Source organism: Notamacropus eugenii, chromosome 5, assembly GCF_028372415.1.
Source record: "Notamacropus eugenii isolate mMacEug1 chromosome 5, mMacEug1.pri_v2, whole genome shotgun sequence".
NCBI lineage: Eukaryota > Metazoa > Chordata > Mammalia > Diprotodontia > Macropodidae > Notamacropus > Notamacropus eugenii.
In genome coordinates this window covers 344,611,683-344,625,243 of record NC_092876.1, presented here as the reverse complement: position 1 = coordinate 344,625,243, position 13,561 = coordinate 344,611,683, and the positions used below count along the sequence as shown (strand labels likewise).

General features: G+C 39.3%; 1 protein-coding gene across 9 annotated transcripts in view; it reads left to right on the top strand.

Moving 5' to 3' along the window:
- The window catches only part of STXBP5L (syntaxin binding protein 5L), a 419,013-nt gene that overhangs the window by 219,464 nt on the left and 185,988 nt on the right, over positions 1-13,561 (top strand). For all 9 annotated transcript variants that reach the window (XM_072613876.1, XM_072613875.1, XM_072613874.1 and 6 more), the window contains one exon: positions 7,480-7,603. In XM_072613876.1, coding sequence (XP_072469977.1) covers positions 7,480-7,603 — 124 coding nt within the window. The remainder of the gene's footprint in view (positions 1-7,479; positions 7,604-13,561) is intronic.

Here is a 13,561-nt window from a genome sequence, read left to right as displayed (position 1 = left end):
TGATTCAAATAAAATCAAGACTGTAGATCCTCAAAGTCATTTAAAGAGCCACAGTTAAGGGAAGTCAGCCAAGAAAGCATAGGTATATAACTACAGGTTAGTAGACAAGCTGTAACCATCTGAGAGAGGAGCAGATTGATAAGGAGTGTTGGTGAACCCTAATACTTTGGTAACTACAGGGACTACAGTCTTCATCAGGGACCTTTCCCCTGATTCAGGTACCAATGGATGACTAAATTTTGGGGGAAGATTTTACAAAAATATGTACACACATATACCAGATTATGAAAAAGTGGGAAGATGGAAAGGAAAAATAAGAGGTATAAAATGGGACACAACAGTAAACAGTTTTTATTCATTGTTTTGGTAATTTTTCTGGTACAGTTCTCACAATGGATATTCCAAACCTATAAATCTCTCAGTTCCCCAATCCTAGAAGCCCATCCTTTATTTTCAAGAGAGAGAATCGTAGAATTTTAGAGTCTGATGAGAACTTCGAGGTCTTACTAGTCCAACACCTTCACTTTGCACATGAAACCCAGCCAGATCAGACGACAAAGAGTATGCAGTGACCTATTGGTACCTAGGACTAGGTATAGAAGAATAGCCAAGTCTCCTAATTTTCCGTCCAAGGCATTTTCTACCTTTGTCATTTTATCTAGCAGGCTCCCTATCTAGGTGTATTTGTATTTCTGCTTCCGTCTTATCTTTTCCTTAAGTAATATAAAAAAGCTCCCTTGTTAGGGTCAATCTTTTCTCCTGTGCTCTTGATTTCACTCTCCCTTGACTCCTAACCAGTCTTACCCATTTATCTCCTCCCTCCCCAGCATCCTTCAGTTTCTCCCTCTTTATTCCTAGTTCCCTTATCCTCTACCTTCTAACTAGGTAAGTCTGTGGGGGAAGATACACAAAAATCTTTTTACCTAACCAGTGGCACATTCTGTATGCCACTGTTTTTTCTTCCCTTTCATGATCAAAGTTCTCAGGTCAGTAGTCTACACCTGATGCCTTTTTCTTAGTCCCTTTCAATTTGTCTTATTTCCCTAACTCCCTGAAAACTCCATTTTAAAAACCACCTTATTTCCTAATCCATGAAGCTTTTCCTCCATCTTTATTCTGTTAGTTTTTACATTGTTGAATGTCCTCTTCCTTCAACTCAGTAACTCTATACTCTTTTGAATCTCATTCTACTTATTCTTTCCCTGGTCTTTTTTTTCTTCCTCTTCTTACCTTAAAGTTCCGTACTTAGCCTTCTGCTCCGTGTTTCTTATTTTTCCTATTTAAGTCCTACAGCTGCCAGCAGATACTCCTAGTCCATAGGATATAAAACAGAATAGAGGTCAAAGGTCTTTAATGAGGCTATGTAAAGTAGATATACTACTTCAAGGCAAACAAATGCAGTAACTATCCAGGGTCTATAATGAAAGTCAGGGAGAAGGGATAACTAAACTGTAGATTTGCTAGGAATCTCAGCTGTTATCTTTGTCTATTCGTTCCTTTTTTTTTGACACAACTGCATGAACAGATTCTGCACCTGTGCTAGCCCTCAGATAATTGGTATTTGTACCCAAACTATTGAACTCATCCTGCTGTTGTGTATTTTTAGTTGTATGTGACTCTTCATGATCCCATTTGGGGTTTTCTTGGCAAAGACACTGGAGTGATTTGTCATTTCCTTCTCCAGCTCATTTTACAGATGAGGAAACTGAGACAAGTAGGGTTAAGTGACTTTCCCAGAGTCACACAGCTAGTGTGAGGCCAGATTTGAACTCAGGAAAATGAGTCCTTTCTCCAGGGTCAGCACTTTATGCACTGGTCAGTCTAGCTTCCTATTGAAGTCATTGGTGGCTCCAAAATCTGTAAATCTAATTTTGACTTCTCAGCCACCTGCCAATTCCATATAAATATCCTACCCCAAACAGATCACATTATCTTCTCTTTCAAAAAGAAGACTCTCCTTTTTAACTTCATTGACTATTAGTGGCATTAACATTCTTCCAGTTACATATTGTTAGGAACTACAGATTCTTCCAGGTACTCAGAGGCTCAAGAGTTCAAATGCTGCAAAGTGTTAATAGTTTGACCTTATGACCACCTATTCATATCCATCATAGGTTCCAGATCTCTAGTTGAGATTCCTTTGCAAAAACATATCCTAGGCCCTTCACAACCTAGATGCAGGCTTCTTTGTGGTGTAAAAGTACAAGGGCCTGTGATCTGCTATTGCTGAAATATCTATGATGAATGTATAAAGCCTCTGAAAGCTGCTAATTGGTAGTCATAGATGCAAACTGTTAACATTCTGCCCACTCCTGATCTCTGAGTCCCAGATTATCTGTATCTCTAAGTTATCATCTGTAAAACTTTCTAGATCCTGATGCCAGGTAACTGGAAGAGCATTAGTGCCACTAATAGCCAGTATAGGTGGGATGGTTTTTGTAATAAGCATCAAGAAAGGGTTTGAGTTTCTCAGTTCCAATCATTCTACTTACTGCAAAAGCTTCTGGCATAATACTCTTTGCAGGTGATTTTACAACTAAAACCCTTAGGCAAGATCCTAGACCCCCAGTGTTTTTGTTAGAGTTTTAGTCACTGTATAAACCTTGGAACTTCTTCTATCCTTGTCTTCCTGGAGGATGATTAGGTGAGTTTCTTAGTCTGTGTTGAGTGACATTGGTTTAGAAAGCTAGTCAGTTGTAATGGGTCCCTGGTATTGTAACGGTCCCTGATTAGGAGAGGGCCAAGACCAGGTTAATTAAGCTCTTTGAAAAGTTGACTGTTTTTCTCTACTAGTGAGATTTCCCTCTCTCCTGTCACTAATGTTATTTATTCCCTTTGTCTAAAGTGCCTCACTCTCCACTTAAGCAGATATGACCTATCCTTTAAGGACCAGCTCACACCCTATTCCTTTCACAAACCCTCTCCTGCTTTCTTATTCTTTGACTTATCTGGATTCCTTCACCATTTAACATTTATATCACACAATTAAATTCCATTATATACTGCATTTCTCTGCTGTAGCGTTTGTCTCACCAGCTAAATTTCATGCTTCTTGAGGAAAGAGTTAATGTTTTATATTTCTTCTGCATTCCCCCCAGAGCACCTATATATGTAACTGGCCCTGTCGCTGTTCAGGACCATTTAGATTTGATCAAATACATAGTCACAGAGTGAACCCCTCAACAGATGCTACAGGTTAAAAAAGAGAAACTTGTTCTAAAATGTACTCAAATTTGGTGCGTTGGAATAGAAATCACAAGTACTTAGTAGTAATTATAAATCTTAGTGGGACTCTAAATCTGGACGAGCAGAACTCTCCATCTTACTTTCAGGACTATCACTTCTGAATAGCATGCCATCTATTTTCACAGGAATACATTTTTTATAGTAGCAATGTTGGATAGTAGAAAGGACATTGGAGGAGGAGCGAGAATGTTAGCAGCTTGTTCAACATGGCAGTGAAGGACACAATGAAGAGAAGGGAAACTGGGCACAAAGAAAAGGAAAGAAGTCTCCCCAAAATTAGAGAAGAAGGATCAGGGACTCAGCAGCAGCACAGAGAGGAGAGGGAGAAGGAATCTGAGACAATTAAGGAACAACCATTGTCTTCTGAGGGAATGCATTGAAAAAGAACAGTAATGTTGTGCAGCGACTAGGAATACCTTGAAGAACTCAGAAAACTTTTGTGTTATCTGATAGGCTTGGTCCTTCGAATGTTTTAACAGGAGGCCAGTTGGATACATCTCCCATGCATGGAGCCTCCCAGAAAAGAAGCCCCATAGTGACTGAGAAGCTACCAGGATCATCAATCCTAATGGGTGTGTGTGTGTGTGTGTGTGTGTGTGTGTGTGTGGATCACTGTGGGGAGCTCTCAGTATGGAAACATCCTCCACTGATGCATTTTGGCAACTCATCTCTAACTTACAATTTCAGACATTTGCCTATAGGGAGTTGAGACCTCCCTATTCATAACTACTCCCCATTATTAGTTATTATGAGCAAAGCTATTTGAGGCAGAGTAAGATCTATCTTGAATATTGGTGATCTTTATAGTGGTCTTATTTCAGAAGAATTCAATGACATTGTAAAGTGCTATGATAGCAGGGCCTCTTGGGAGGCAGAGAGGTACAATAGAAAAAAAACCCCACTAGATTTGGAGTGCAAGGGTCTGGATTCAAGCCCTGGCTTTTCTGTTAACCACCTGGGTGACCTTGGGCAAGTCACAAGCCTTCTGGGCCTACTTTTCTCATATGAAAAGATCAAAATGACCTCTAAAGTCACTTTTAGCTCTAAATCTATGATCCTATGATTTTTGGTTTAGGAGATAAGGTCAGCATAACACATCTCTGCTATAGCATGGTCTTAGAGTTCCATCCTTCTTATTTCTTCCTGTATAAGCAGTAATAACTTTTGGGCAAATGTCCTTCCATAGGGTTTGGAGACCAGAGGGACTGTCCTGTCTATTCTTGTTGAGGATGTTGAGAACCTCATAGGTGCAGGGACTCCTATTGTTCCAATTGTCTGTGGATTATGGGAGCAAGCTGGAATGTGATAAGAGGTCCTCAAGTCACAAGACAATAAGCCTTTGATGTAAAACCTCTCAGAGCTCCAGTTACTGTCATCTGCTTTGAAGTATTGGTTTGAGACTTTCCCTCAGGATTTGGCTACAAAGGGAATTTGTGACACAAAAGACCTATATTCCTGGTCCTGCCACTTACGTTATTTTTACTGAAAGAAAAAGGGGATGGGGAGAGAACGCTAGCACACTGATTTTTAACTCAGTAGCTCTGTATTATTTTTCAGTACATGTATTGCTATATCTGAGTCTCTTCCTTTCAAAGAGATCTCATCTGAAGGGTGTGGTCTTTATTTAGATCAAAATGGTATATTGGCATTTAAAATCCTCAAGGATTAAGCCATTTTAGATAGTGAAATGGTCTAACAAAATGTTTTCTCCTTTAAGCATCAGAAATGTATTGGAACAATTTTAAATGGAAATATTATAAGGAATATTGCACACTTCCCTGTTATTTTTAAACGAAATTTTAAATTTTATTTCATTAAATAAATTATTAATTTAATTAAATTAAAATATTAATTTTTAATATTTTCAACTTCAGTTATAATATTTGGCTTTTTATAACTTGATACTAATTGAGCTATCCAGGTCTTTGGACCTACTCTAAATGGCTCCAACTGCCATATTTCTTTTTTAAGTATTTTTGTCTGTACTTTCTTTTCTGTCTCCTTCCTTATTTTCAAACTGTAAGCTATCACCCCCTTATTGCTGTCAGAACACCTGCACATAACAGCCCCTCTGCTCCCTTCTAATCTGCAGTTTATTGCTTCTAATCAGCAACAGGTTAAGACACCAGAAAAACTGATTTATGAGAATTAATCATTCAGTCAGTTAATAAGTGCCTATTGTATTCTAGGCATTGTGCCAAGCACTAGGGATGCAAAGAAAGGTAAAAACAAAGTACCTGTCCTTAAGAATCTCATATTCTAATGGAGGAGATAACATGCAAGCAACTATTTACTTATAAGATATATGTAGTGTTAATGGAATGTGCCTTTAGAGGGAAGAAACTAGCAGTGTGTGGAGCGGGGTAGGAGTGCAGGAAGTAGGAAGAAGAGCATCCTGGGCCTGGGGAAGAGCCAGCATAAAGACTTGGGGTGAGGACACAGAAGAAACAAGAAGTCCAGGCTCACTGAATTGTAGAATATGTGGAGGGGAATAAAGGTTTGAAGGGGCTGGGCTGTGATGGGCTTGAAAAGCCAAGCAGAAGATGTTCTATTTGATCCTGGAGCCAATCGGGAGTCAGTGGAGTTTTTTGTGGGGAGGAGGATGAATGAATTCGTCAGACCTAATTTTTAGGAAAATCACTTTGGCATTGGAGTGGAAGATGGACTAGAGTAGGAAGATTTTAGGCAATGAAATCAGTCAATCAGAAAACTATTGTAACACTCGAGGCCTGAAATGATGAGGGCCTGCACCAGGATGACTGTGAGTTGTGAGGGAGTATACGTATGAGACATGTTCTGAAGGTAGAAACAACAGTTTACATATGTGGGGTCATTGCAAGTGAGGAGTCAGTGGGTTTACAAGCTTGGGCAACTGAGAAACTGGACATGCATGCCCTCCACAGTCATAGAGAAGTTGGGTAGAAGGGAAGGTTTGAGGGAAAAGATAATGAATTCTATTTTGGACTTGCTGGGTTTAGGATATCCATGGGACATCCATTCCAAAGGTATCAAACTGGCTGTTGGTTATATGAGATTGGAGGTCAAGAGAAAGGTGGGATAAATAGGTCTGAGAATCATCTAGACAGAAGTGATTGTTGAACCCACAGGAGCTGATGAGATCACCAAGTGAAATAGTATAGATGGAGAAAAAAGAAGGTCCAGAATAGTAAATAAGTTTCACAGTGACAGTCTGAAGCAATCTCTCCTGAATAAAGTCTAGGGAATTTATTGCATGTATTTTCTGATATCCGTTTTGGTACCTCAGAATCCATTTTTATTTAATTCCTAGTTCTCATCAGTGTTCCATATAGGTGAAGTTGCTGAATAGCTGAATTGCATATAGAGGAGGTACTACTATGTACAGTGGTCCAAAAGTCCAAAGGCACAGTTTTATGTTATTAAGCCTTGGAGTCTTTTGGGACACCCTGAATAATATTTCACGGATGAATTCTATATGTTGTCATATCACTGTCCTGTCACCCCAGTTTTTCTTGTCTACTCTGTCAATCAGTAACCAGGTTACTAGTTCCTAGAAGGCAAGAGTGGTTTTTAAGCCAACTTGGTAGAGTACAGCCGGCACTCCGTAAATATTCATTGATGAATATATCTTCTCCTGTGGTATGATATCCAAATTATACTTCACACGCTAGTTTTTCAAACTCATAAATTTGTTTTGCAAATGAGATTATAAGCTGATACTGCCCTCCAGGAGCTTCACAAAATACAACAGGCCTTTTTTAATAACAATACAAGCTGGCGTTTATTCGGTGCTTTGAATTTACATGAATCATTTTACAGATATTATCCCTTTTGACCCTCATGACAAAGCTGTGAAGTAGGAAATACAGATGTTATCTCCATTTTATAGATGAGGTTCATAGCCTAGGTCAAAGAGGTTAAGTGATTTGCTCATGGTCAAGTGTCACAGGTGAGATTCCAAGTCAGGTTTCTTCTGTTTCCAAGTCCAGCATTCCTTTCACTATAGCAGATTGCTTCCAAGAAGTACAAAGAACATACTTCTACTGCTATTCCAATAGAAAAGGGAAATTGATTATCTTACTCCTTCATAAAAATATGAAGGACTTTTCCCTGAAGATTTCTGATAAAATGGCCTTAGACTTAAGGGTTAGAAAATTGCAATACAAAATTTTTACATACTTTGTACAGTTTTTCCCCCCTCAGGATAATTTGCCTTTGTAACCTGTTTGTTTACTCTAACTGTTATTTCATTAGGCTATTCATTCAATTGATTGGCATCATGAGGGCAAACAGTTCATGTGCAGCCATTCAGATGGCAGCTTGACTCTGTGGAACCTGAAAAGTCCAAGCCGTCCTTTCCAGACCACAATTCCACATGGTAAGATGATGCTTTCAAAGGGAATAAATGTTGATATTCACTGCTTAGGTGGAGTGGAAAGAGGTGGTGTCTGTACTTAAGGTAAAGCGAGTGACAAAAGTTTTCTAAGTAACTTTCTTTCCCCTCCCTCACTTCTAAGGACTCAAGGGTTGCTCCCAAGTGTCAAGAGCATTTTTTTCAGTCTTCCTTCACTCTGCCCTCTCCCTTCCTACTTTCCTACACCAGATGAACTTACTCTATATGTAGTGGCTAAATTTCCTCACCTGGAAGGTTGATAGTGAGTGGCTAACCTATCTAGGAGTCATTAGTGCTGAATAAAACATTGAACACAGACTGAACCTGTAGTTGGTGACTGCCTCTATCAGTGGGACAACAATCTGGTCTTAAAGCCATTTGAAGACGTGTCATGTTACCACTGCTATTGACCTAGCACCTCCTTGTCCTGTTTTCTCTCTTTCTCTGCTCTCTTTATGTAATGCTCCCCAGATAGGCCCTGTTGTGTGTTGTGAAAATTATTAAGTGCATTTTAATTACCATCTCTCATGATTAAGGATAGGTTACCTCTATCTTTTAATGAGACATACAATAACATGTAGAGAGAGAGAATGTACCACAAGAGCAGACCACAGGAAATTTTTGTGCAGATTGTGATAGACCCATTCATAAGACCCGACAGTTCAATGAAACTGCTTCAAGACCAATATAAACCCTATCCACTAATGTTACATTTCAGAAGCTTTGCTCCATCTATATGCTCTAGCCATTGCTTGTATGCTTAAATGGACAGTGTTTTTGTAATTGATCCAACTTCTTGGTTCTATGTATTCATTGTACAGCTAGCTACCCATGAGAACGACATGTGAAATTGTATTGTGATCCTGATCTTACTTCTTCAGTCTTAGGTGTGATTAGATTTTAGGAAAGACACTGGTAAGCTGGAACACCTATACAAGAGAGAAATTCTGCAGGGTAGCCTCTAGAAAAGATAACAGAGGATTTCCAGCAACTATATACAGTAGACATAATTGTGCAGTAACCTGCATGGAATATGTCAGAGGTTTTCAAACTCTGTGCTTTTAAAAATTATTGAGGACCCGAAGCTTTTGTTATGTGGGATATATCTATTGATAGTTACCATATTAGAAATCAAAATATCTTAGTATCATATGAAAAACAGTTTTGACCTCAGGGATCCCCTGAAAGGGCCTTAAGGAATCTCAGGATTCCTGGACCACTAGAATATATAATCATACTTCTGCATCAGCCAAGTACATGTAAAAAGGATGTAGGGTGGTTTTCCTACCTGGAACAAAAGGTAAAGTAGTTTGAGGAATGCCTCTCTGCTTTCCAGATTGTCAGGAATAATAATGTGTTTCTTTAAAAAAAAAAGCTGGAAAGGATGCAGTGTGTAAACAAAGAAGCAAAAGCATCAGAAGAGATAGAAGGGGTATCGTCAGAGAGGAGAAAGGAGAGAAGGATCACTGGACATTGGGAACTAAGCCATAGTTACTTTTCCTCCAAGATGTCATAAAATAGATCCATAGGTGATGTCAGGTAAAAGATCTTGAATTAAAGTTAGAGGAAAAAAAGAGGAGTAATGAGGTTTGATAGCTTCTTGGTGAGGAGGACTAAGTAACTGTTTGTAAACCTGATGGTAATAATAAGATTGAAGTCTGCCATCATTTGGGGACATGCATGCATCAAGGATATGACAGAACACCTCCCAAGATTCATCAGACTTGATGAATATTACCAATTTACTGTGCTTTCAGATAGGCACACGTTATATATACTTCTTGAAAACATCTGGAAAGTACTGCTCAAAACTGTGAAGTCCTGGCCAAGAAGCAGAAGAGTGGTATTTTTATCAGTGCTATCAACCAAGCAAAGGGTTCAAAAGAGAAAAGCAGATTGAATAATGGAATGGCTGGTTAATAAGACGATATCTGAGAATAGTACTTGGATATCTGGGCCATAGCTTAAAATACAGGAATGACAAACTCTTTCCGGCTGGTGATGAAGCACTCCTAACAAGAGATGGTAAAATATTTCTTTGCCTAGTCTTATAACCAGTTCATAAGGACTTTAAGCTGCAAAAGGAGGGAGATAAATAAAACTACGTATGTGTATCCACCACGCTAGACATCATAAAGCATGGCTACAATGTGGGTAGAAGAGTAGTGGTAGAGATATCTGGGGATTAAAGCAAACCAAAACCCAAGAAAGGAGCAGGCAATAAAACCCTTGGCCTTGGTTGTCTATACACGCACAAATGCAAATCACATGGGTAACAATGAGGTGATAAGGAGATCCTAATACGACAAGGCAAATTTAATCTCCTAGATATCACTCAAACTTTGATGGGACAAGCCTACTGGCTAGAATGTGTTTTGGATTTTTTGGTCCAGACCTATGGTTTTATCACTGTGAAGAAATCCCATGGATATTTATAATATTTCTATTACTTGTAGCCTTAGAGAGTTGCTTTCCATACCAAGCAGTTAAGTGACTCACCTATGCATGAGAAGCAAGATTTGAATCCAGATATTTCTCATTTCAAGGCTAGCCCTCTGTCCACTATATCACATTGTCATATTAAAAAGGAAAAGGATAATGAGTAGTGAATAGGAGGGAGGGAGAGGAAGGAAGGAAGGAGGGAAGGAAGGAAGGATTTGGCACAAAAGCATACTATAATAGTGTTGGGGAGGAAGGTTTCAATTATCTGGACATCAGCTAAAGCACTTTCTTTGCTACAGAGAAGCAGTTAAAAATTTCTTAACATGCCTTAATTTCTTCAAAAGGCAGAAGAACCGATAAGGGACATTGTTATTTTGTACCAGATTTTTGTCAGTAAGAAGGAGTTGTTGGATTACAAATAGCAAGATGAAATGACCAGTCTACTTTAGAATTTGTGATAGAGAGAGGAAAGATAGGAAAGAGCCAGATGAAAAAAGAAAGCATAGATGGGATGAACCATGGTACCATAAGCTGAACATCCACAAGGACAGTGAGCCTACGAGGGATTAGAAGTTCTCAAGAATGAAATTTTGAAAACAGTTAAACTCTTCAGAAAGGCCTCAAAGCCCAGGAAAGAGCACTGGTTTGGGAGTCACAGGACTTGGGTTCAAATCCTGCCATTTTCACTGACAAGTCAAAAGAACCCTTCCGGGCCTCGATTTCTTCAGCTGTAAAAGGAGTTGGACTAGATTGCCCCTAAGATCCCTTCTCGTTCTAGGTCCAGGATTCTGTGATGGGAAGGAAAAGGTAGATATAAAGAGATCCTTTGGATCACAAGGAATTTATCAGTCAGCCTACATTTAGTGGAGCGCTCAGCTGGTCATTGGTTTGTCCTCTTCTTGGCTTCTTGCACAGATTCTGAGAGATGGCCATTCACAGTGCAGTTGAGTTGATGCTGGATGGCATCTCCATGACAATACTGGGTAGCATACAGAATTTGAAAGTAAGGCATAATTCAGTGAGAATAGTGTCAGGAATACTAACCTTAAGAGAGGTGCTAAAAAGAAGACTTGTGGGTGGCACATGGTATATTAGATCTACAAAGGTTTAAAAGTAGAAGAGAGAAAACCCTATTTACTTATAGGAAAGACAGATTTCAGTTGAATGTAAAAAGAACCTTCAGTAGCACTAAAACTGTCCCAAAGTGGAAGGTGGAAGCCAGATGACCATGTGTTAGGACTGTTATAAAGGGATTCTTATTTCCATATAGTTTGGACAGGATAACCTCTGAGATACAGCCCTAAATTCTGTGTTTCATAATCCATTTTAAAATGTTGGCTTTCACCTGCTAGCAGTGTTTCTCCTTCAGTGATAGCATCATGAGAAATGAGCTGCCATGATAACAAAATCCATGATTTTCAGTAGCGTGAGCATTTCAGGGTGACAGGTGCTTTGGATGTTATCAGAGCAGCACCTTAGGCAGACCTCTGTCTTTATAGTTCTGACAGTCAGACCAAAGCAAAATGCAGCCTTTGCAAACTGGCTTGACAGCTATTGTACATCATTCTAATTACAATCCACAAGTGTGCAGCCATCAGGTTATGGAGGATCTACAGCCCTCGCTATTATCATTTCGCTTTTGCTCTGTGTCAGAATGAGCCCAGTCTTATCTGAATCAGAATTCGATGTTAATATCCAAATCACAGTTCAGAACTTCACGGTACATTGCTGAAAGTAGATAAACAGCAATCTAGCAACAATGTTGCTTTTGGGGATGCTGTTATTCACAGGAAAGGAATTTGATATCACTTCTATGCATGTAGCTTTCGCTGTCATTCCTTTATGGTGTGAAAAAAATGTTTATTGACTTCTCTAGACAACCTGTCACAATAATGTGCCAATTCGATTAACAGAACAAAGGGCATTGATTATTTCTGTGAATGTAGCATATAAACCACAATGCTATTCTTGGCACATCTCCTGAAACTAAGGAAGAATTTCATTTATGCCATTCTGTAACTGAAAATAAAGTCATACTAATCTTCCTTCAGATAAAGCACCTTTGTCAGAGATACACATAGCTCATTTGTTAAATAGGATGCTCGTATGGTTTGTTCTCACAGTGGTAAAGACCAGTGTGCTAATGGTTATCACAGTATGCACAATCCTTTCTATGAGCATTCGGTTGGTTCCTCTGGAAATTCTGTGAGAATGCCAATATTGGTTAAATATATGCTAAAAATTTATAGAAATCTGTGGAACTGCCAACAACAGTAGGTATAGAACTGGGTTATAGTTATTTATAGCAAGAAGACAGTATTGGTTATGACATTAAGTGCTAAACTCATCATATCAGGGAATGATAGCGATAAAAAAGGAAAGTTAAAAGTTTACATTTAAGTCGGTTATTGTTTTATGATTTCTGAAGAATAAAGTACCATCTTTAATAAATAGCTGTGTAATCTTTATAACAGTTGTATGAAGATCACTTTAAAGGTGTCAAAGGTACTTCCAACAAGACAGCAATGTGATAGGAACCCCGAACACAAATATTCCATTGGAGCTCTAAAAATGCACCAGAAAGAACAATGATAAAGAAAACAAAAGACAAATGCTATAAAATTCTCTATATAGACCAGAACGGTGCAATAAGACTTCCAGATGCCTGCAAAGCTTTAAACAGAGACAAATCATGGCATGGTGATTAAACATACTAGGGTTTCAGCAGTGGTGTGGTTTGTCCTTTGTTCTCAAAGAGAACTATGACCTCAGGGAGATGATGATATGACTTGCAATTGACTTTGATTTGAGTGAGGGAGGGCTGTTCATGGTCACCAGCCTCACTTTCACCTCAAGGGCTATCTGGGTCCCGTGGCCTGATATCAATCAGGACAAATGGAGACAGTGTAGGATGCAGTAGGAGACCTTAGCCCTTTTAAGCTAAGGTCCTTCCAGGTTCTCACTTTGAGTGAGGCAAGACCCATTCAGTGAATAGGGTTCTTTAAGAAGTGAGTCAAGGGATATCCCTTATAAAAACAAAATCAGACTGAGAGAGGAAGACCTTCAGGATTGCCAGTTAAAAGAGGAACAGTTACTATCTACTTTCACTCTGAGCCAGGAGGGCCCAAAAATAACAATTAGTGGTGCTTGAGCAGGGACCTATTGTCATCCAATCCATGAGATCCAGAGTGAACTGGGTTTAAGGCTTGGTCTTTGAGAAAGAAATCTAGCCAGTAAACCTCAAGTTAGCTTGGTAGCTTTTGGCCATCAAAATTTCCCCCTTCCTTTGGGCAGAACACTCTCAGGGAGATGGGAGGAGAGGAAAGGAGAGGAGAGGATGAACTGGGTTGCCCAACTGGAACTACAGAGCCAGATCTGTCATACCCATACAGCCAGCACTGATGTCACAGCAGAAGATAGGCCAAACCAACATCTAAACAGCAAAGCATTCAGGTAGCCCATCCCTGAGCCAAGGTCAAACCAGCTGCCCAACCTATAGTG